At 40.1% G+C, this 25,102-nt stretch overlaps 1 protein-coding gene across 2 annotated transcripts in view; it reads left to right on the top strand.

Annotated features, from left to right (window-relative positions):
- METAP1D (methionyl aminopeptidase type 1D, mitochondrial) overlaps nucleotides 1-25,102 on the top strand; it is a 129,061-nt gene continuing 103,959 nt past the window's right edge. The window contains exon 1 of one of the 2 annotated variants that reach the window (XR_012678302.1): nucleotides 1-130. Coding sequence is in view for 1 of the 2 variants with exons in the window: in XM_075180636.1 (XP_075036737.1) it covers nucleotides 91-130 (40 nt within the window). In the remaining variant the exon portion in view is untranslated. The remainder of the gene's footprint in view (nucleotides 131-25,102) is intronic. The other variant, XM_075180636.1, reaches the window with a different exon arrangement.

Here is a 25,102-nt window from a genome sequence, read left to right as displayed (position 1 = left end):
GTGATTGAGTTTCCGCCAGTGCATAGGAGCCAATCGGCGGTCTTGGATATAGTCACGTGAGGATGCGTCACTGGATGCACCTGGTGTGCGATGCCGGCGCTCACAGCTCTCCGCTGTATTGTGTACAGAGGTAAGAGGCGGGCGCGCGGTGTGTCACGTGTAACACGCGGTGTGCAGTAACACTATGCTCACCGTGTCCTGTGTGACAACATTAAAACTTATGGCAGCCTAACATAATGTGGACTATTTTATTCTTACAGCAAGTTGTGTGGTCATAGTTAACATTTCATTACAGTTTTCCTCGCATTTATATTATATTTGTCCCAAATAACCATCCGGGTTTCTGACACTTTGTAAAGAAATATGTAATGCTGATTTATTTCCCTTTGGCTGCTGGTTGGAGACATTTATAAATAGTTTGCACATAAAATCTTTGCAAGAACAGCGATAGGAAATTGGTGCCCTATTGCGCCCCCACAGTTATAAAAGTGCACTGCAACTAATTATCCCCCCCCCCCATCCCTAGATCTGTTCTCATATAGGCCTAGGATAAGTAGCTCATTAGCTCCAGTTTTGTTTTGTTTTCCACAAGTACTACTTATGTCAATGTTGGCTAACCTGTGACACTCCAGGTGTTGTGAAACTACAAGTCCCAGCATGCTTTGCCAATATAGAGCAGCTTATTGCTGAAAGGGTATGCTGGGGCTTGTAGTTTCACAACACCTGGAGTGTCACAGGTTAGCCAACACTGACTTATGTAATACCCAGGGCCACTCATAAGAATTATGCCCCGCCCTGACAAATTTTGCTTGGGCCACCTCTCCTTGAGGGATGAGTTTGAAAAAATACAACAAAACATTAAATTTTAAGCAGAAAAACTATTTTAATAATACTGACTAAGAAGTTTTATAGTAAACACCACACCTGTGTTTCTCTGGTGGTTTTCTAATAGAAGGGTAGTAAGCTTTGAACTAGCTATTCCCAGTTATTGCAATTAGAAGATCAGCTGTAGAGACTAGATGGTACTGTAAAACACATTTCTACCCACTGTACAGTCTGTGGAGCCTTACATATAAATGACTACAATAGTAATACATACTTAGGGGCTCATTTAGAGTCGGACGCAAAGTCTGTGTAAGAAGTGTAGGAGTGGGAGTGTGCCGCAGCTTGGTAGGGTATTACGAGTGGCATGCAACCCCAGTTGCGTCCCCAGGGCTGCCAAGAAGAATTCAGGGCCCGGGTACAACAAATTCATGGGGCCCCCCTCATAGTGAAGTAAGCAAAATATTAGGTGTTTGGTCATGCATTCAGGGGCGTAGCTAGCCAAACGGCGGTGCAAAAAATTTGGGAGGTGTGGTCATGCATTTGGGGGCGTGGCACACATGCCATTGGGGCGTGGCTAACATAAAAACCACTAGGCTCTCAATTCGCCGGAGCGTCACATATGTTCAAGCACTCCTGACTTTCAGGACATCTACCACCACAGGGTAGTATACAAACAATGCAGTGTGTACACAAACAGTTCAGTCTTGGCCTACACCTTACATTGGACACAACATTCACCAAAAATTGGTATTGTCCCTACTAGAATCACAACATTTCACACACTGTGCTGCTCTCTCCTACCTGTTCTTCTCACTTTCTCCACCTGTGGCTGCTGCTTTCTTTAGTTGTGGCTTGTCCGGATCCAGAAATGTTGAAGGACCTATTTTGAAAAAAAAATGGCTACATTTAGAAAATTACAGCCAGCCCCAGCGTTAAATCAATAGCACCCACGATTAATAATTAGGCCTTCCTCCAGCCCCAACATTAAAATAATACTATTCACATTTAATAAATAAACCTATTTCCCTTCCTGCAAACAGCCCCAGCAATACCTATTTCCCGCAACCATCACTGCCATTAAATAATTCATAGTCACATTTAATAAATAGACCTCATTCTCCCTAAACTCACCCCAAGATTCAATAGCCCCCAAACCACCCCATCTTAAATTAATAGTCCCTACTATTAAATTGCCTCACCATCACCCTACAAACAAAATAGCGCCCATTAATTAGCTGCCACCTACCTCACACACACTACATTGCAACAAGCCCCATGTGCCATCACACACACAATACTGTGCCTCTTCATCACAACTACACTGTACCCCCTTATGCTCACACTGCGACCTCCATGCCGCTTTTCCCCCTTCTTTTTTACTTTGTGCCTCTCTCCCACTTTTTTTCCTCCTCTGTTCCTCTCTCCCCAATTTTTTTTTTATTCCTCTGTGGCTCTCTCCTTTTTTTCCTCCTCTGTTCCTCTCTCCCATTTTTTTTTTTATTCCCCTGTGGCTCTCTCCTTTTTTCCCCTCCTCTGTTCCTCTCTCCCCAATTTTTTTTCCCTCCTCTGTTCCTCTCTCCCCAATTTTTTTTTATTCCCCTGTGGCTCTCTCCTTTTTTTCCTCCTCTGTTCCTCTCTCCCACTTTTTTTCCCCTCCTCTGTTCCTCTCTCCCCAATTTTTTTTTATTCCTCTGTGGCTCTCTCCTTTTTTTTCCTCCTCTGTTTCTCTGTCCCCTTTCTTTATAGTAATGTCCCTCTCTGTTTTCCTCCCCTTGCCTCTCCGTTTCTTTACTTACCTTTTGTCAACTTCTTTCTTTTCTTTTCTGCTCTTCTGTCTCCTCTTCTGTCTTCTTTCTTCCTGCTGGCTGCGGCGCTCCTCACTGACTGACAGGCGTGACTTGATGACGTCACGCCCGGCAGTCAGTGTGAATGGAGGAGAGGAGGGACACGGCGCCGCGCGATCACGTGAGTATTTTTTTTTTTTTTTAGTTTATTCTTCCTCCCAGCTCCCAAGAAACCCAAGACCCCCCTGGCATGGCCGGGCCCGGGTAAACTGTACCCGCTCCCCCCCCCTCTCGGCGGCCCTGTGCGTCCCACTCGTAATACCCTACCGAGCTGCGAGCATTTACTGCAGCTTCCTAACTACTTGCGCCACCTAATTCCTGCCGCACAGTTTTAGCCATTTTTTGACGTGTGTTGTTTCTGTGCCTCACTTGCCTAGCATTTACTTACAGGGTCACGTTTTCACAATTCCACGTTCCTCCCATTCTCTCGTAGTGAGTCGCAAGCTGTCGCAAGTGTTAATTGCGTCCAAGATGCAGGCGGATATGGTGCTTGCTGCACATGCGTGATAGTGATTTTTTGTTCGATTCGCCTAAAACGGACTTTGCGTCCGTCTCTAAATGAGGTCCTTAAAGTCATGCCATAACTCCTGGTGACTAGCTCCCCCCCCTTTTTGGTAAACCCCACCACTAGTATTGTGATTGTATAGGAGTTACATTTGAATAATCCTGAATGCTTAAAACACAATGTGGTACTTTTATTACTTTATCTATAACCTCTGCTCCATTTTACATTGAGTTACAGCCAGGTGCACCCTACTTCATGGGTATTGGGTGCTATTGAGCACCATTATTATAAAAAATATATATATATATAATATTTTGATTTTATTAATAAATGCCACCAAATTTAGTTGTATTCAGTTGTTAATTTATGATGTATTATAATACTGTGCAAAAGTTGCTTAGCAGGAAATTAATGGGCAAATATGCCTCATTTATATAATACATGCTGATTGTTTTGTTTTTTAAATCACTTTTATTGAAGAATGTTTACATATGTATTACAGTCACAAATATAATTCAAAGACATCTTACAGTTGTATAAAAAAAAAAGCAAATAGTTGTACATCCATGCTGATTGTTTGAAAAATATTTATTTTGCAAAGTTCTTACATAAATCCTTCTAACAGTGCTCTGTGTCTGTTTAGAGCAGGGGTTGGCAACTTCTTTCTATCAGTGTGCCGGCTAAAATCTAGTCAAGCCCGGGTGTGCCACTTGCGTGTGTATGTGTGTATATATATATATATATATATATATATATATATATATATATATATATATATAATTTTATGCTACGAATATCATAATATTATTAGTAATGGGATCAGCAAATAATCGTTCTGCCACACAGTAGTGTCCCCAATTCTGTATTATGCCACATAGTTGTGCCCCCAGTACGTAGTATGTCACACATTCAGGTCATGTTGAGTAGACATAGTGTTCTATGTCTATATGGAGTAATTCATAGTATGCCACATAGTTGTGCCACCAATACATAGTATGCCACACAGTCAGGTCATGTTGGATAGACATAGTGTTCTATGTCTATATGGAGTAATTCATAGTATGCCACATAGTTGTGCCACCAATACATAGTATGCCACACAGTCAGGTCATGTTGAGTAGACATAGTGTTCTATGTCTATATGGAGTAATTCATAGTATGCCACATAGTTGTGCCACCAATACATAGTATGCCACACAGTCAGGTCATGTTGGGTAGACATAGTGTTCTATGTCTATATTTATTATAATAGCAGTGTTCTCCCCAGCACCTATTTCCCGGGTGCTCCACCCGGCTCTTGGAGCCCAACAGAGTCTTATTATAATAGAATAAACCATTGTTTCTCCTATTAGAACAATTACTATGTGAGCACTACAGCCAGCAGTGTGTGTTAGACCACTGACCACCAGTCTGACCAGTCCTGGCAGGTATGGGCAACTGCCTACACCTGGCTACTTCTTAATGCCACCCGGCTGACAAAATATGTCTGTGGAGACCACTGAATAGAATTATATTATGTTCGTGTTCAGTGGTCAGGTCATGTTATATGATATAGTGTTCAATGTCTGTATCAATGTCTGTAGTTTCGGGATACTTTTGTATGTTATCATACCAGGCTGCATGTGTCGCACAAATGTACTGGTAACTGTAGAACTTGCATAACTATGCCGTGAGGATTATATGAGAATTGTAGTTGTCATTAAAACAATTTATTCATTATTTTCAGGATTTCAAAAGTCCTATTTATTCAGGCTGGGTTTTATTTTGAAAAGCAGTATTTAAACACTGGTGTGATTGAATAAAATTGATCATGTGACACCTGTATTAGCAACTGTGTCAAAACCAAAAACGGCTAGGAACCACTTGGATTGAAGTGTTTGGTGGTTATGTTGGGTAGGTGTAGTGGGCTATGTAACAGACATGTATTATGATCATTTGTGGTGATCCTGTGATCAGAGGTTGGGTGAAGTGTCTTGTTTTTTGTACATTGTAATGGAATTGTATTATGATCATTTACTTTGGTCATGGTGGCTTAGTGGTTAGGTTTTCTGCCTCACAGCACTGGGGTCATGAGTTCGATTCCTGACCATGGCCTTATCTGTGTGGAGTTTGTATAGTCTCCCCGTGTTTACGTGGGTTTCCTCCGGGTGCTCCGGTTTCCTCCCACACTCCAAAAACATACTAGTAGGTTAATTGGCTGCTATTAAAATTGACCTTAGTCTCTCTGAGTCAGTGTGAGTGTATGTTAGGGGATTTTAGACTGTAAGCTCCGATAGGGCAGGGACTGATGTGAGTTCTCTGTACAGCGCTGCAGAATTAGTGGCGCTATATAAATAATTAGATGATGATGATGATCTTGGGTAGCCATGGATTGTACCTTCAAACAGTATGGTACATGTCTCTGGTGTGGATGTGCTCTGTTTAGCTTTTTTCTTTTGCACCATATTTACCAGCCATCCTGCATTATTTTTAGTCTCCTGATCCACTCTTTGGAACAAACTTTCATGGTAGTTTTACAAGTGTTGATGTCTTATGCGTACAGAGTCATAATTGAAGCTTTTATACTGCATGCACAGAAATGTTACACCCTTAAAGAGTAAAGCCACTATTTCTCATTTATTTATAAAGTGAAACCAGTCTACTAAATATACATGAAATGACTGGAGTATTTATAATTATGTTCACAATGATCTTTCACTTCTCTGCAGCAGGTTGCCCTGTTGGTGAGTACTTCTGTAACTTAGCAGACAGAGTTTGAGTGACAGATTTGCAGACTTGCTGAGCAGAAATTCAAGGTGTGGATTGGTGGATTTCTACACAGGATCAGGGCGAGCAATGTTACAGTATCTCACATGCCATTAGATTCCACTTTTTCACCTGTTCCAGATCGCATCAGGGTGCTGCCCTAAAATGTAGGAGGTACTTCAGCTGTCTGTAGTGGAGTGGGGAGGCAATTCTTACTTTTTAACAGATCAGACAGAAAAAGGTCCTGGCAATAGGAGGCTGCCGTAAAAGCTGTGCCTCAAGTGCCCATAGTAACAGTCGCCCATTGAGACAGATTTACAACAGTGCTTTCCGCCTGCACATAATTTTAGACTTGTCTGGAGATTTTCTGTGAACAGGTCTCCAATTTCAGAGCACTAAAACACAAAACAAACATTTAACTGTCATATTTTTACTGCACAAAGTACTTGTATAACGGTGTCTCAATGATTCATCTTCCCAACATAAGTGAACCTGGAAACTGTTTTCAAATAAATATAATAAATCTGATGATCAGGCATCGTTCTGGCTGCTTATGGATTTGAGTAGAATGTAGAGATTATGTCAGGTCTTTGTTCCTGCTTGGTGGCATGCAGAATTGTAGTTTGCTTTTGTAGTATACTTCTCATTACAAAAGTGGCTTGCCTTCATCCCAAATTGTCACCTGTACAGAATCGAATATTTAAATTGTAATATGTATAACATTGATCTTCTAGGCCAAATATCCATTATTTCAAGAGTACTGTAACTTAAGGTAAAAATATAAAGTATATAGTAGACGTCAGACATTTGCACTGCGTTTTAGCTGTCATTGGCTGTCAGAACAGTGTCGCATACTAGGAATAATGTAACGGTTGCCCATTGAAACTTCTTATTTCTAAAAATATGGAGAAAATGTATGCTGCAGAGGAAAAGTGTTTTGCACCACGGGGTATCCTGTAAAATTCTAAAATTGTAGTTGTCTATTCACACTTTGTGGACTAGAATTGCATATTTTGCATGGCTACATTGTCTAACAGTGAAATAAGCAAGTGATAAAAGATTTCTATAGTTCTTTTGTGATGCAAATATTTCTGCAGCATGAATACGGAGCCTATTTTTTTCACCCTCCTAAATTTATCACCCAAGCCATTTCATTTAAGGCGTTAAAATAGCTCGAAAAATGAAAAGTTAGGTTGTAAAGGAAGATATACTATATTGTCTTGCCGTTCATTTACTGTCGGAATAGATTTGGTTTGTCCAAAAATCTTTTCACAAGGCACTCAGTGGACACTTGATTGATTTTTGTTAAAGTCTATCTACCATCCCTAGTTTCTGACTTAGATCAGTCAATTATAGCTATAGAAGAATTATTTGATTTTTCAGCAATGGTTTTTAGTATGGGTTTTTCAGTAGAGGGTACAGAAAGCAAAAAGTAAAATGGGTAGGGGGAAAAGGGAAAGGGATTACAGGAGGGAGGGGCACAGTACACACATATCAATGCCATTGTTGCATTGTACAAAGGTAAACACAAGTGAGCAAATAGGGTGCTTAGATATACATTCAGACCAAGTGAACCATTTTATGTGGTGAATGATGCCAAAGGAGTGTATTGGACGCCAAGTGTTTCCATTTCAAATCTCAGCTGTACCTTGGAGAGGACTTTAGAGAGAAGTGGTTGGACGGAGTTCTCCACACCTGAGCAATCACAGCCCAGGTTGCTATGACATAGCGGTCACCCAAGGAAATCGAGGGTGGATGAGATGTAGAAGAGCAACATCTGGAACTAGAGGGATCGTGTTCTGGGTGAGTGCTGCTATTAAAGTAAAGACTACGGTCCATAGGGCACGGTCCCCAGGGCATTCCCAAAATATGTGAAAGATGTCACCCACCGCCCCACAGTTACGCCAGGAAATATTAGATTGTACGGGCCACATCTTGTGGAGTTTAACCGGGTTTACGTATAATCTGTGGAGCAGTTTAAACATCATCTCTGTATGGTTTAGGCACTGTGACATGTGGTGTGTGTTTTGATAGACGATATCCCATTGGTTCAGATCAAGCACCTGCCCGATATCCCGTTCCCAGAGAAGCTGAGAGGGGATCTTCGAGTGGTCACCGCCAGCTGTGAGGTAGGTATACCTAAAGGAGCTGGCCTCCCTGTTCATCCCAGTTGTTAGTTTAGAAAGGGGGGGGGGGGGGGGGTTTGCAAGAATAGGTGTTGAGAGCGGAGAGAAAAGAGCCAGTGGCGGACCTGCAGGTACTTGGGAAAAGTCATTCTTAGGAATATTAAAACGATCTTGCAATTGGGTGAAATATATAATGTCCTGGTTAGGGTAAAGGATTTTAATGGAGGAAATGCCCCTGGCAGACCAAAGAGAGAGAGTTTAAGGTCAGTGAGGAGCTTAGCCAGAGCAGGTAAGGAGAGGTTGGTCGTTGGAAGGCTAACATCATCAATTGCCTTCAGAGTTTTGTCCCATACCAAAAGAGCGTCTTTTGTGAGTCTATGGATGTCTGCGTATACTGGACACCACTGTTTAGGTACCCGTTGTAGGTCGGCCAACAGGAATGCACAGCTGAAGTTTCTCTCTAGGTCCACCCATGGTTTACGTAGAGCAGGTAAATACCAGTCCTGTAGTTGGGGCAACATGGCCGCCTCCTGATACTTAACCAGGTCAGGGAGGACTAGAGCCCCTGCTCTTTTTGGTCGGGTCATAACTGAGTGGGCCAACGGTGGAGGTTTGCCCTTCCCCACTTATTTGGTGAGTAGAGAACATAGTTTATCTATATTGTGACGAAGCAAGCTTGATAACACCTTAACCAGTCTGTCCCTCATTTCTCACAATATGTGGATTATAGCATGTACTTTTTATAGCCTTTCCTTTTGTTCCCCAGCTCAACAGAGTACAACTGCAGTGTCTAATTACATGTGGATAAGGGGACATTGTAGCTAATTGTAAATATGTATATTGTAGATTGTTGATGTGGCAGTGAGGTTGTTATTCATTGTCCTTAAAGTGAAGCCAGGGAGGTTATGGGTAGGGATCAGGTTGCAAGATACTGGTGAGGAGGAAGGCTAATTAGTACCCATTGTTATCACAAGACTACTCAAGACATTTGGTCTACAATCTGAGGGGGGGGGAGTTTCTGTGAAAGTACAGCTCATCTCCACTCCCCTGTCCAACCCCCTAGTCCAGGACTCACCAATATTTAACAAGGAGAGACCCAGGGGGTTGCCCAGGTAGGGAAATTTGACCCTAGATATAATGAGGCATTCCAGGGGGGGAGGTGATATTCATTCTGGGAATTGATGGCTGGTGGCTCTACCAGTGAAATACTTCGGCAGATCCATGGGTCGTCAAGTGTGGACAGCAAGGTGATTGTAACTCCTTAATTTACTGGGGTAAGGGACAGGTGATGTTGTGAACCTGCCTGGCATTTATTTACTGTGTTGACAATTTATTCTATTGATTGTTTTTGTTACAATAAATGTACTGTTGTACTTTTCTATTTTCCTGAGTGACTAATAAGAACCTTAGAAGGTACTGGTTAGGCTTCTCTGGCCTCGGAAGGCACCCATGGGTGGCCAGCCAGAGTGAACTGGGTAGAATTGAGCCAGAAAACCCGGTGTCTTCACACATATACATTTTAGTGAGTAGGAAAGAGAGTGTGCGACATAACTAAATGCAGCTGTTCTACCCAGCCAGGAGACCTCATGACATTGCCAAGACTTTGTTAGATTGGTCAAGTGAAGCAACAATGGGGTATAATTAGCATCAAGCCAGGGCTTTATTGTTGGAGTCATCATTGTCCCGAGATATGTCAAGGAGGAGGTCCTCCATGCCTACTAAAAGTCTGCCTTCAATTGTGCGAGATGAGCATCTGAAATATTGATCGGTAAGGCTTCCGTTTTAGAGGTATTCAATTTGTAGTATGAAGCCTCACTATAACCATATAACACATCATGGAGAACTGGTAACAAGGTCTCCAGGCTGGTAATGAATAACAAATAATCAGCAAAAAGACACAGTTCATATGTGGTCTTAGCCAGTTCAATGCCCAGGAGTTGGGGATGTTGTCTGAACCATTCGGCTAAAGGTTCTATAGCTAACAGGAATATAAGGAGGGAGACGGGGCAGCCCTTCCTGGTGCCGTTGGTAATTGGGAACCTATTGGAAGTAAAGCTATTGCTGTAGAAACATTCTGAGGGACCATAGTATAGCGCAAGAATTTCATGATCGAATCCAAACCGGACCAAAACCTCACGCATATAGTCCCAGTGGATCCTGTTTAAGGTCTTTTCGGAATTCATTGACAAAATTCAGGCCCAGTTTTATTGGCCTGTTGGATAATATTGATTGATCTTCGGGTGTTAGCAGATGCCTGTCAGCCCAAAACAAAGCCCACCTGATCCGGATGCACAAGGAATGGGATGAGGGTATGTTTGTTTGCAATCAATGTAGCGTAGGTTTTCATATACTTGGCGATAGTTAGGGGCACTAGTTGCCTCTAACGCTCATTGTTAGGGTCTCTAGATGGGCAACTAGTGCCTATCACGTTTTTGTCTGTTATGCTGGAACTAAACAGGAGGGCCACTTCGTTACGCTTAAAGGGGGCATTGGTGATATAGCAAGTTGGGAATCTATGGTCCCTAAAAGCAGGAGAGCTTGGCCAGACAGTTTCTCTCCAGACAAATACCCCCACAGTGTAGGAGTCGTTCAGACAGCCCGGCAGATGGAGAAAAGATGTATACTGGCCCCAGAAGACATTATTTACTGGTCCCAATTCACGGAGCTCCAGTACCGCAAATCTGACCAAAATAACGTATAAGCAACGCCCCCAATTATTTTTGTTTTTAACACCTCTCAAAAGAAATAAATATGCCAAGCATTCCAGTAAAGCCACCATTAGCTATTCAGGTGTTGTCTTGGTTGTGACCTGTTATAGCTGTGTTGCTGTGCTGTGCAGTTCGTCTGCGCTGCAATACTAAATATATAGATAAACAAGGAAACCATTTATTTTTTCGCATGTATGGCCAACAAGGCAATAATATTTTTCAATCAAATTCCAAGTGAATTGTAATCAACTGGACAAGCATCCAGGCATGCTGCCCAATGGGTGAACCACCAAATATAACCTGCCGAGTCTGTATATAGACAGCTTGAATGGCCAAGTCAGTATGAAGATGGCTTAAGTATTATCAAGCATACTCGTGAACAGTACCATTAAAAGTTTAATTGTATGTGCCTATGGAAACTTCATGGAAGATCGACAGCAAGCCTAATAATTTTTTGGGTTTTGTACCTCTTTGGTAAGATAACTCTTCTAAAATATTGGATCGAGTGTTTTGTTATATACAAGTAATTTGTAATAATGTTATAACAAGTAAGGTAAAAAAAATTGAAAGAGGGTAAACAGTCTTTTTTTTTGTCTCTGGAAAGATCTTTATGGAGTGGTAGATGCTCCTTACGTTTTAGATATAAGGGAGGGGGCATTGTTCCAGGCCATTGCTTTGATATGACTGTACCTGGCCTCTAATCCATCACTGCCCACTGTTGCCTGTCTCTTCAAGTCGTCATGTGTTTTCACCGGTGACTGTCATCTCGGGCTACACAATGGTCTCATTCATCTCCTCATTCTACTAGCTTCTTCCTTCTTGACAATTAGTATCTCTTGTGAAAGGCTAAATTGTTTGCTAAGAACATTTAAATTAAAAGTATTCAAACAATTTGGATGTACTTTTCATAATTCTTTTATAGTACCAGATTAATATCTATAGATAACTGTGGAATATTGTATTTTTTTTTCTTTCCAGATTTCCACATGTTTATGTAAATTGCAAGCTGGAGTTTGTAAGGTGCAGTGGTTTAGTAATTTATTTTCTAGACTTGCTACACTTCATTTTATGTTGTGTGCAGTAAAATAGCAACTTGTTTTTCTATTTTTAAATTGGTTTGAGGCAATAAGCGTTCACAAACTCACGTTCAAAGGTACAGATATGATTGTCTTTTCAAACCAGAAAGGAAATTAAATTAACTTAATATTTATTCCTTAATTTTCCCACTATTGTGGGATAAAACAGAATAAATTGATTTGTTGCGGTGTGTACCTGTTGGTTTGAAGAAAGACCCATGTAAAATTTAATTGCAGCAATACTTTATTAATCCATAGAATCTTTAAAGAGAATTAATGAAAAAAAAATAAAAATCTTAAGTTCCGTCCTTAATAGCTGCATGTACTGTAAGTTATGTTTTAGAATACCTCTGAGCATACGTGACATAATCAATTTGGAAAGACTCGCCTTTAAAAGCTGTGTGCAGGTAAGCCTATAGCCCAGATAAAAAAGCATAACATTTGAGCATGTTAGGACTGGCCAGGGGAGGATGTCTTTGGTGTGATTTGGGCAACTTAGCAAATATTGCAATATATGGAACTAACATTCCCTGGTAGTAAGAGCAGCATTAATTGTGTATTGTTTGCGTATCTTGCACCTCAGCTCGTACAAGGAGAGTGCAGAGGATCAATGCCTTTTTTGTATATATATTCTATGTATATGTGTGTGTGAGTATATGTGTATATATATATATATATATATATATATATATCTCCAAAAATCTCCGTGTGTGTTCTACACACAGTACATTTGGAAAGTAGTGCATAACACAGAACTCTGCATACAACCAGTCTGCTGGGGTTGCTACCAAGTGAGTGTATGAGTCCATTTTATGAACAGCAGCTATTACATGTTGCACTTCCTTGGTCCTCCTAGTTAGAAACTAAGAATGAAGTAATGTAAATGTCACTATGCAGAGTTCTGATTAGCTCTAGTAGATCACATGCTTAATAAAAGCTTTTCACAGAAACCTCCCTTTCCTAGGTGCTGGCTGGTGCTGCGTCTTGCTCATGTTCTCTGCAGATCGGGGGGGGGGGGGGGGGTTTCTCCCCGCCGGCCGAAAAAAAAACCAAAAAAACACGAGAGAGAGCTGCCGCGCATGCGCAGCAGCTCCGTTTCGCCAGCGCTGTCCTATACAGCAGCTGCGGCGCTGTCTAAGAAGCATCTGCGGCGGTGCTGTATGCAATACAGCACCGTCGCGGACGCTTCTTTGACAGCGCCGCGGCTGCTGTATAGGACAGTGGCCACTTAGTTAGCGCAAGGGGGGGGTTTCTAGAGACTCAGAAACTCCCCCTGCGTGCGCCACTGGACTGGGTATATTGGGTCCTTCAACTCAATGTTCAGTCTTACTCCCAGATTCTAGTAAGGGGAGAAAGAGTATCCCCTACTTGCTGCATGGGGGACAGGTTATATTAAGGGGTGCTTGTCCAAAAGTGGGCTACTCTTTTTAAATCTGTCATTTCTAGGAGTTGATATTACATGTTACAAGTAAATGTTGAAACCTCTCCTTAGGAGTTGGGATAAGTCAGTTCATAAATATTAGTGAAGCAGGAGAATGTGCCAAATATGTCCACAGCCATCATCATCATCATTTATTTATATAGCGCCACTAATTCCACAGCGCTGTACAGAGAACTCACTCACATCAGTACTTGCTCCATTGGAGCTTACAGTCTAAATTCCCTAATATACACACACACACACACACACACACACATATTGGGGTCAATTTTGATAGCAGCCAATTCACCTACCAGTATGTTTTTGGAGTGTGTGAGGAAACCGGAGCACCCAGTTGAAAAACACGCAAACACAGGGAGAACATACAAACTCAACACAGATATAAGGTCATAGTCAGGAATCAAACTCATGACCCCAGTGCTGTGAGGCAGAGGTGCTAACCACTAAGCCAACGTGCCGCCTAGATATAGAAAAGCAGCACAAAATAGGTATGGAACCTTTTATCCAGAAATGTATATTTAAATATGGTTCTCCAAATCTCCTACACTAGCCCCAAGATTCAAGATATCCCATGCTTTTATTGTTGCTTGGGTTATTTTATTTCCAAGGGGGGATTTATTATGTATTAAAAGTGAGATGATGGGTCCATATTAATATTATCATAAGTTGAGAAAAATCTCTTTAAAGCAAAAAGAAATAAAACAATATTATTAACACGTGACCGTTTATCAAAAATGTATCTTTTTAAAATTGCTTGGTTCTTTTTGATTACTAAGTTGTACCTAGTGCAGCTATTTTCTCTGTAACAAGGATTACATTGCTCAGTATAGCATTATGAAACAACTGCGAGGTTGACGGAGATATAAGCATATCTACCAGCATACCATTGCTACTATGGATGAGTTTTGTTAGACCTATGTCTTTCACCACGATCCTGGTTACACCATTGATGATCTAGCTGAGCAGACTTACTGAGTCCAGTCAATCAGCAGCTCAATCATTGTTTACATGCTTACTGCAATTTTACTAGAATAGCACAGCAATGTATCTGGGGCTCTTTGTGTTGTAGAAGAGGTTAGAATTCCGAGATCACTCGGGTCATGACATTTACAGACTGGCCAACGGATTTGGATGGAAATTTTCTCGTAGGGAACTTGAGTAATCAATGCTAATTTCTCTTAACTGTTTATTCTCACCATATGGATTTGTACATTTCCCAAATTCAGGTAACTATTATCAAAACGCTGATATAAAAAATCCTAAATTGGATACATTTTCAGAAACATAGAAAGATCCATTGTTACAAGGGGCATATTTACTAAACTGCTGGTTTGAAAAAGTAGAGATGTTGTCTATAGCAACCAATCATCATCATCATCACCATTTATTTATATAGCGCCACTGATTCCGCAGCGCTGTACAGAGAACTCACTCACATCAGTCCCTGCCCCATTGGGGTTTACAGTCTAAACTCCCTAACACACATACACACACACACACAGACTAGGGTCAATTTGTTAGCAGCCAGTTAACCTACAAGTATGTTTTGGGAGTGTGGGAGGAAACCAGAGCACCCGGAGGAAACCCACGCAAACACGGGGAGAACATACAAACTCCTCACAGATAAGGCCATGGTCGGGAATTGAACTCATGACCCCAGTGCTGTGAGGCAGAAGTGCTAACCACTTAGCCAGCCACCGTGCTGACCAATCAGATTCTAGCTGTCGTTTTGTAGAATGTTCTAAATAAATGATAGCTAAAATCTGATTGGTTGCTATAGACAACATCTCCACTTTTTCAAACCCGCAGTTTAGTAAATATATACCTCCATATGTGTGAATCCGTATCTGCTGCATTTCTGACCCCTTTCAGATCAATACTATGTCTATATAATAGACACATACTAATAATATACTTAATTTATTGACAGAGATAAATTTTATTGTAATCTAATTAAACAGCAATTCATGGCATTCTAATACGATTCTTGGGAACGTTGATATTGTTCAAAATAGCTTTAGAAATCGATGAAAAATGATCAGGCTTTTTTTTTATTTACCAGTCTTTAGTAAAACAAATTCAGATACATAACTTAATGGAAGCATAGGTACAAACACTTTCATTTATTTATATGCAAACTAAATCTGCCAGCGTTGTCTCTACAGTTTTCTGCCATTTGTCAAAGCTGAACAAATGGTTATAGAAATGCTGCTTATCTTACTACTCGAAAAGCCACTTTCTCTTGGCATTGTATCACTGAAATTTGTTAAAACATTTTTTCCTTCATTTATATTTTCCAAATGTTTTGAAACAATTATACTTAAGTATATCACCACTTTGTTGTTCTGCAAGTAAAAGTCCCAGGTCTAATGTTTGGTGCAAAGTTTTCACAATTTTTCTTCACGACATTTTACAGCCCCAGTAGGCACCAATTACAGTTCTTTGTACATATTACCAATTTTTCAAGGTTGCTCCGTGTAATAAAAAGCAGATACTGAGGCAAGGCTTGTGGGTTTTTCCATTTTAATAAATCCTACTGTAGCTAAATAATTCCAATTACAGTAGTTAAGCAATGCTGGATCACTGTGCTGAGGCCCTGAGTTCATTCCCAGAATTGTGTGTGGAGTTTGTTTTTCCCATATTTGTATGAGTTTTCAGCGGGTGTTTCTGTTTTCTCCCTCCGTTCATACAGGTCAGTTAATTGGTTTTCCATATCTCCTTGCTGGAGCACAGGTGTATTCATTACTGACTGACACATTGTAACAGATCCACAGGTGGTCCTAATTATGTCACATGTGATCCGGAAAACCTGCACTGTTGGGGAGCCCTGAGGACTGGGTTTGGGAAACCCTGGACTAAGGTGTGTGAGTTTGCTCGACAGTGGTAAAAAAATTAAATTGTTCGCTTCAGTGAGGTTCCCGGATAATATTTCCTGTACAGTGCTCTGGATTATGTTGGCACTTTATAAATAATGACTTTTAACAATTTTATTTGGATGTTAATGTAGATTTTCATTTGCCATGATGGTAGGACCAGAAAAAGGACTCCTTTTGGCACATAATCTTCCTGTGATGACCTCCTGCTTAATGTAATTTCAGAATACACTCTACTAACCCATACTGCAAACTGTTAATCATGCCGGGAGACCTTTATTTAAGCTTTCGCACCAAGAAACTGGTATAAAGATTGCTGCACAGAACATGCAGGCCCAGCGCTCCCATTAGGCAACCTTAGGCAGTTGCCTAGGGCGCCGGGACCTGCAGGGCGCCGCTGCCGCTGACTAGATTTGAAAATCTAGTCAGCGGAGAGAAGTGGGAGATAGGTGAAGCGGCGGCGGGGTGCTGCCGCTGTTTTTTCAACTTCCGCCGCCACTGTCAATTCATTCTGATGCGCCCGGGCTGCCCAGCGCATCGCACACCTGATCACTGACGTCAGTGATCAGGTGATAGGTCTTTACCCGGCGGCGCCTGCTGTATTATCACACTGTCTGTCAGTGACAGACAGTGTGAATAAAGTTCTTTCCAGACGCCCCCTTCCCCTCCCAGCATGCATCGCTCCGACTTCAGTGTGAAGAAGGCGAGGAGCAGCCATAGGAAAGAAAGAAAGAAGAAAAGAGAAGAGGTTTGAAGAGCCCCCCTGCATCTACAGAGCAGGTAAATAAAATGTAATCATTTATTTATTTATTTATTTATTTATTTATTGTGTTCGTCGGGGGGCGGCGGGGCAGGAAGGGGTGGTGTTAAAATTTTGCCTAGTGATCTAATGACAGGCTTTTCCCAAATGCAGCATTGATATAAAGTATACAGCAGGGGCAGAACAGGTGATCACCAGGCCCTCTAGCAAAATTTGTTTGGGAGCCCAGTGATACTGGTCCATCCTCTCAGCATGTTTGGGTGTTTGTTTCCAGAATGGAAAATCCAATTGGGGCTTTTCTGCCCAATGCACCTCCAGAGCGGATAGAGCAATATCCCCAGGCCCCGTAGCAGCCGTTTGGTCTGTTCCTGCAGTAATTAGGTCACTGGTATACAGTAGCCTATATTGTGGTCAGAATTGCTGTTCTAATGTTATTGATGCAAGTGCGTTCCTCTGAATTTGATAGAAGAGGCAACATGAAAACGTCAAACTTTTTTAATTGTTTAGGACTATAGCACATGATCAAGCTAGGTGTTACTAGTCTATCTTCTAGGGTGATCTATCATATAAGCAGCTTAATAGATTTAAATCTGACCTTTTCTTTAATGAAATGAATAATGAAAGATATTTAGTAATGAAATCGGTACTGTAGATTTAGCAGTGCAGGTAGAGAGAAAACTCCAGGAAGCACTTACTGCATTTCAGTGACTGGATCCCTGTAGACAGCCTTTGGTCCATATTATAAGCTTTTCAAGTCTGAAATGATACGTGTGTGAAGATATTAAAAGCATACAAGGAGCAGACTATACATATAACTCATCTATTTTACAGTTATTACAATCTGCAGAAAGAAACGGCCTGGCGACTGTTGTATTTTAATTTCATTTTTTCGTTTTGAGTTACACCTTTACTGGCATGGTCCCTGACCACTACTGTTACTCGATGGCGCCTATGTTTCATCAAGCTTAGACAAGCAGACTACCTGGATCGTGGCCCAGCTGACCTGTTCAAGCTGATAAACATGATCTCCCCTGTTGAGGAATTCTAGACCTTTGGTAGCAGAATTCCCAAGGGATTTGAAAGAAAGCAGTGTTCAGGCCCTGACTCTTGCTTCGTGAGCTTCTTTTGCTGTTGTGAACATATCAACTTCTACCCTATGGGCTAAAACACCACCTAATCAGTTAGACCTCTTAGCTTTATTGGTAATTAAGGTCAAATATTCTTTTTAAGATAACATCACGAAAAGGAGAGGTAGCAGAGTATGCAGTGAAAGACTTGCGTTGTCAGGTTTTGATTGTTGCAGATGACAAAAGACCGACTGCAGTTACTCAGTGAAGCACGCATAAGAAGATGTCACACCTGCTCCCGTTATTACAGCCCTCGCTTAATTAAGAGAATGTGGTTTCTGACGGTGTCTTCTGATGAATGGGGATTTTCAAGAATATCGCAAATGTTTATTAACATTTATGTTAAGCAAGTTTTTAAAAATAAATAGAAATCTTCATGGTAAAATAAATGTTACTATTGCTGTATTTTCAAATGCTAAATTCGTAACGCCAATTTCGTGTTTCAGGAGATTACTTTCTTAGGGCTATATTTACTAAACTGGTTTGAAAAAGTGGAGATGTTGCCTTTAGCAATCAATCAGATTCTAGCTGTCATTTTGTAGAACGCACTCCATAAATGAAAGCTAGAATCTGATTGGTTGTTATAGGCAACATCTCCACTTTTTCAAACCCGTAGTTTAGTAAATATACCCCTTAGTGTCTTTTAACCCCGCATAAGCTCATTTATTAATATTTTTTTATTTTTTATTATCGTTTTATTTTTAAGCACCATAGGATTTCTGCAGCGCTATCTCATGATGTTGTTTGTGTGCGTGTTTTTAGAGATTATTGGTGAGAATATTTCAATGTCGATTTGTATCCGTATTAATGGATCCACAGTAATGCCTAAAAATACATATTTTCATATTAAAGGACCCGACATCCAGCAGTATTGTTTATCAGATGGGATACCAGGGTAGCAGTGACTATTATATGGGTAAAACTGACAAAAGTTACAAACTAGAATGAAAATACAAAGTCACGCTCTAAGAAGTCATAAACAATTACTAATATTGTAACCTGCTTTTAAAAAATTATCAAAGATCTACACATTATGATTTCGAAACCTTGGAAAAAAAAAACATTGCTTTGAAATTTATGAGTGTGTTTGGCTTTAAGAACTGTGTCCTGAATACTTTTATTTAATGTCTAAGGGCTCGTACACCTGGGTGCTTAGTGTGTGTTTTACAGCCTAGAAACTGCGCTTAAGTGCTGATAGCATAAAAAGTAACAACTAACCTGTACACACATTTATTATTAGCATTTACTTTGCTTTGCGTTCGTTACAACATTGCCTGCAGCATTCACAAAAGTTAATATGTTGCCCTTTGTGGATGATGTTTTTGCATCTCCTGTTACTCGTGAAATATTAAACATTAAAGTTGCTCTTTCTTAGTTACTGAAGCTCCTGCCAATATGTTTCACCTATTCCTTGGCCTATTGGTTTATCCATACCTGAGCCTGTACTCCAGGCAGAAAATAAAATGTTTGTTTGGCGTGCTGCACATAGAACTATATACAGTATAATGATTTCATACAAGATGTGTGCTCAGTCAATATGTTTGCAAAATCCACCTCCAACTACGGGCTAATACGGCAAACATGAGATTTTGGTCAATTACATTTGAGCATAGACCATATTAAATACAGTCGTCACATGTTAATATTCTGTACTGTTTCTGGAAAGTGTCTGTGATCCAGATGGGGGGGAAAAAAAGCAGTTAACAAGTCTGCCTGCTTTGTGATTTAGATATATTCATGATCTCACATGGTGAATATGTTTTCATTCCACTGGCTACCTATTGGAATGTGTCTACACTGTAACAGAAAAATGACTTTATTGCTAGATGTGCATTATTTTCATAACAATGACAGATGGATACCCTGGTGGAATGATTGCTCCTGAGATACAGGTAGCCATCAGAAGTAACGTTTATGATCATTGCGGCCCTGTAAAAGAACGTTTCCTTATCTTATGTTTCTCTCTCGTATTCAGAAGGTAAAATGCCTGTCTGGTTTACACATAATGGGGATGGACTGTGTTGGGCCTCCTGAGGATATTTATATGGTAACAGTCTATTAGAAATTATGCTTTGTGAAGTGATAAGAGATTCACGCAGGGCATTTTCCAGGCTCAATTTGCAGCATAGAAAACGTGCTTGATGTTCTAAAAGAACTTTTCCATATATATGATATATATATATAGCTGGTATATGGGTGCATTCATATAGATTTTGTTCTTTTTTTTTTTTTTTTTTTTTTTTTTTATTATTATTATTGAATAGTATTGAAAACTATACATCAAGAGGAACAACTGGACTTCTAGTTAACATTTATCCTTGTGGATGAGAAAATCATTTATTCTAGTAAATGTTTACTGTAGCACGATTTATAAAAGAACTAAACCTGTTTTGAAATATTTAATAGGAAGATAGTGGGTGATGTTCTGTCTGTCAGTTCGGCTCTGCTAAAATGTAAAGTGTATTGGAGTAAATATTCCGCTGTATAGGCCGCTAAAACCACAGCATTTAAAAAAAGGTTAAAGGTAACTGATATTGGAAGAAAAGATCAAGTGGCAAAGCACTGCATGTCAGTTATGCTTGCTTCGATATCACATGGCCATGTGTGACTTCCAACAAGGAGATCGCAAACTAGTCACTCAGAATTGTACACTGTCATCGTTTATAAAATATAGAGGAGATCTGTCCTGTTAAGCTAATGTATGAGCTTGTTTATTCTATGCTGAACAGACTTGGTTAAATATAAGCATTTCGGTTGTCAGAGGTGTTGTATGAAGTTTAATAACACATGTGTCCAATAGTAGGGATACTTGATATTTAAGGATACACTTAAGGTACACACATAATGATAGATTGCATGGTTATTTTAGACCATAAATTGAATTTGTTTCATGCAAGTATCTTCATTGTGAACATCTCCGTTTGTAAAGATGCTTCATAGATAAAGCTCCAGTGTGTCCTGATGTTCCCAGGACAGCCCCCTTTTCTACATTTGTATCTTTTAATTATTAATTATTGTGCATAAATTAAAACCTATGTTGAACCCAAATTAACAGAGCATATGAGAATAAGTTTTGCATTATTTGGGACCTAAAAGGAACTGTGGGGGGATTTCTTGGCCCAAATGTACTTCAGGTCATATGGGTTTTTTTCCGTTTCAAAATTAAGGGAGTCCTATTTATACACCTACTATGGCAGCATTAGGAGAGCCCCCCCCCCCCCCCCCCCCCCCCCCCCCCAGTAACCATGGTTAGGCAAAACTGCTAGCTTGAGGCTTCTGTTGTATATTTTATCCATAGAATGTTAATAAGAAATTAAGTTATTCTTTGTAGAGTTATTGTCTGCCTTGTAGTGCTTCTTTACCAACCCAATTATCATGCCTAAATTTTCGTGACCCATTAGTGGGCGCTAGTACACCTTTTTTTTTCAAAGTCTTAATTTAATTGCACTTATCTGCAGAATGATTAATTTGTCCTATCTCACATTCTACACAAAACATCAGATTGGGGCTGAATAACGCTAATGCTCAATACCAAACAGGCAGTTTTTGGTTCATTGTCATGAGTATTCAGAAGTGCAAGTAAACGTTGCACCTTTTTTTTAAGTGTATATTTAAAAAATAAAAAATGTTTCCCTTTCTTGGCCTATGCATGTTGAAGCTGTGCCCATAATTTTCCACCATTTATTTGATTTTGCTTGACATAAAACAAGGGTGTAAATTTATCAAGCTACGGGTTTCAAAAAGTGGAGATGTTGCCTATAGCAACCAATCAGATTCTAGTTATCATTTATTTAGTACACAAGTTAACCCGTGCATGATACTCATGCATTCTAGTCAAATCAAGCTACTTAAGGTGTTAAAAATGTTCTTGTCATGCATTTGGGCCATAGCCCAGGCCTCCTCAGGGGAAGAGCGTTACTTCCCGACGCAAGCACCCTTTTTTAACGTGGTTTTGTCCACATGTCACCACCTCATCATTTTTCTCCATCACCTCATCCTTCATCTTTATCGCCACATCTATCCAGATGTCTATCCAGACACAGGGATCTCTCTCAGCAGTCCTGAGTATCACACTCCTCTCGCTCTGTCACCCCCGGCAACCACCAACCACTCCCAACTGTCACTTCTCCTTCAAGAAATATATATATATATATATATATATATATATATATATATATATATATTTTTTAAAATCTTTATAAACAATTTTAACAATTAACAAATTAAAAACATCTTAGTATACCAAATTTCAGCCCTTTCTGAGTTTTTTTCCCCACACACACTAAGAATTTAGTAGGTCAGTGTATAACTCCGCCCAGCAGGTGGCGCTGCAGCTTGGTTGTTTTTTGTTTTTTTTCACACACGCCACTAGGCTTTTATATAGTAGATTCTACAAAATGACAGCTAGAATCTGATTGGTTGCTATAAGTAACATCTCCACTTTTTCAAACCCGCATCTTGATAAATTTACCCCTAGGAGTTCTGCTCAGGGGATTAACACTGCCCTCTCCATAGAGCAGTGTTGGCTAACCTGTGACACTCCAGGTGTTGTGAAACTACATGTCCCAGCATGCTTTGTCAATATATAGCAGCTTATTGCTGAAAGGGTATGCTGGGATTTGTAGTTTCACAACACCTGGAGTGTCACAGGTTAGCCAACACTGCCATAGAGCTTCACATCCAGCATTTCTTTTAGGACTGGCACATTTACAAGTCCTTCCTTTTTTGGGAAGAAAATACAGCGCTCCTTTTTTGGTCCACTTATTCTGTGTCATCGACCTTAATCGTTAATTAAAAGGCATTGTCTTACAATCTCACAATTCTTTTTTTTTTTCTTTACTTACGCCCTGTAAATGATTAATAGGAGAATACTTTTGACCCATTTTAATCATGTCAAACTCGCAGCAGATTTACATAATGAAAACCGCTGGCTGTTTCATTGTACACCGAAGATTCAGTGAACTACAACCAATGTTTTTACTCTTAGATTATAAAGCAATGTTGGGGACATCAGCACTAATCATAGTATAATTTATTAAGCTATGCTAATGTGATTGTCAAGCTGTAACAAAATATAAATTTGAACATGGTGTTTGTGAAACAAACACTAATGAACTGTGACTCAATGACACATAATAAAATGTAACCTCCTGTGTATTAGGCACATCAATGTTTGTTTTTTTTGCTAAAGTAATTAACTGCTTACAAGTTAATAAGGAGTTATCGGATTTCTTAATTCCAGCTGTAAAGAAAATAAATATATACCTCTGCATTTGCCTTGAATGCAAATTAGAAGACATTTCATTATTTTTGAGAACAGAACCCAAACACCTATATATGGACATAGGTCCGACACAGGCAGATCATTGTATTGGTCGAAGATTCAATTCAACCATGATTATCTGTAGTAACACCTTTAAGCTGCTCAGTACCCAGTATATAAATAGGGTAAACATAAATAAAAGTAGTATTGTAGCTAATTTTCCATGAAATATTAATTGTATGTTTTGATGGTCCTTCTTTAGCACTCATTTTCCAAGTACTCCTGGTGAAAAAATGTCATGCTCCAGAACACCACAAACACCCTAGTTCTATCACTGCTCTCTACAGGGCCTGATTAAGGGTTCAGGCCGCCAAGGCTAATACTCTCGTAGTGCCCCTTCGCTTTCTGCGCCAGGCTAATATGTGGTATGTAAAATTTAGCTTGCCCTTAATTTAAATTCCAGCTCCCTCCCCATCCACAATCACCCCAGGCAAAGTTTATGTTCCTGTGTTATTGAAACTCAGGTGCACGTAGTTTTTTAATAGGGTCACTACAATCTCTGTCACTCATTTAATTTTCATTCAAATAAAATTTTGCACCCCACTCAAAAGCCTTGTGCTCTAGACTGCAGCCTAGTCAGCCTATTGGATAATCAGGCCCTAGCTCTCTATATAGCCATCTCAGTTTAAAAAAAAAAAAAAAAAAGACGCTACAGAGCTGATTGGTGGAAAAAAAAAACCAGTGCAATATAAATGCTCTCCGCAGACAGGGTTAAAGGGGCAATATGAAGCAGATGGGTGGTGGGTAAGGAACAGGAGGATTAGTTAGTGTGGACATGCCAGGGTCTACCCTCTTCTTTGCTGAAGTTGATTAAAAAATGTTAATCCGGTCACTCACTCATGTTGGGCCTAGCAGGGAGCTCCTAATTGAGGAAAGTTTTCACCCTACGTAAATGTGCTGATTTAAGTAACATAAGCAGTGTCTCTACAAATAATAACCTCAAGACACTGGATTAAGTTAGTTGGGAAATAGTGCATGCACCTATTTACTACTTTCAATCTAAAAATACATTGTTCATTGATTTATTTATTTTTTTATTAATCTGAATTTAGTAATTTTGCCTACTTTATGATTTTTTTGTTTAGTTTTAGTTCACTTTTGTGTCTTATTTCAGTGGTTCCCATACTTTCTCAGTTCGAGGCACCCCTAATCCAAAATAGTTACCGAGCAGTTGAGTCAAAATAACGTGGTGTATTTATTTAAGGACAGAAATACTTAAGTTGTTTGAAAAGAAATAATAAACATAAATCTAAAGAAATATAATATTTTTTATAATTTTTATTTAAATTTTCAAAGAACAATTTACCGCACTCATTAACAAGAATAAGATCAAACAAAATAAAGCAATATGTACAAAAATCAACACACTGTGCCCCTTTACGGCACACCGTGCCCCTTTACGCGCACACCGTGCCCCTTCACCATTACACCATGCCACTTCACCATGCTTATACCCCTTCAACGCTGTTTCCCATCGCTATTTCTCCTCTGTTCCTTTACTTAGCTTACTTGGCCTTCTTTCTTCTTTCTCTCCTATCTTCTTTCTTCAGGCTCCTCTTTGCACCACTCCTCACTGAACATGTCGGACGTGATAACGTCATGCCCGACAGTCAGTCAGTGAGAAGGGAACAAGGAGGAGGATGCTGGGTCCCGGGCGCCGCAGTATTGGTAAGTATTTAATTTTTTAATTATTTTTTTTTGGCCAGTGGACAAGCAGTCCGGGCCGCAGCACCCCCGTGACAGGGCCGC

This window comes from Mixophyes fleayi, chromosome 7 (genome assembly GCF_038048845.1).
Source record: "Mixophyes fleayi isolate aMixFle1 chromosome 7, aMixFle1.hap1, whole genome shotgun sequence".
Classification (NCBI taxonomy): Eukaryota; Metazoa; Chordata; class Amphibia; order Anura; family Limnodynastidae; genus Mixophyes; species Mixophyes fleayi.
Note: the sequence above shows the minus strand (reverse complement) of the source record. Positions and strands in the feature narration are given on the sequence as shown.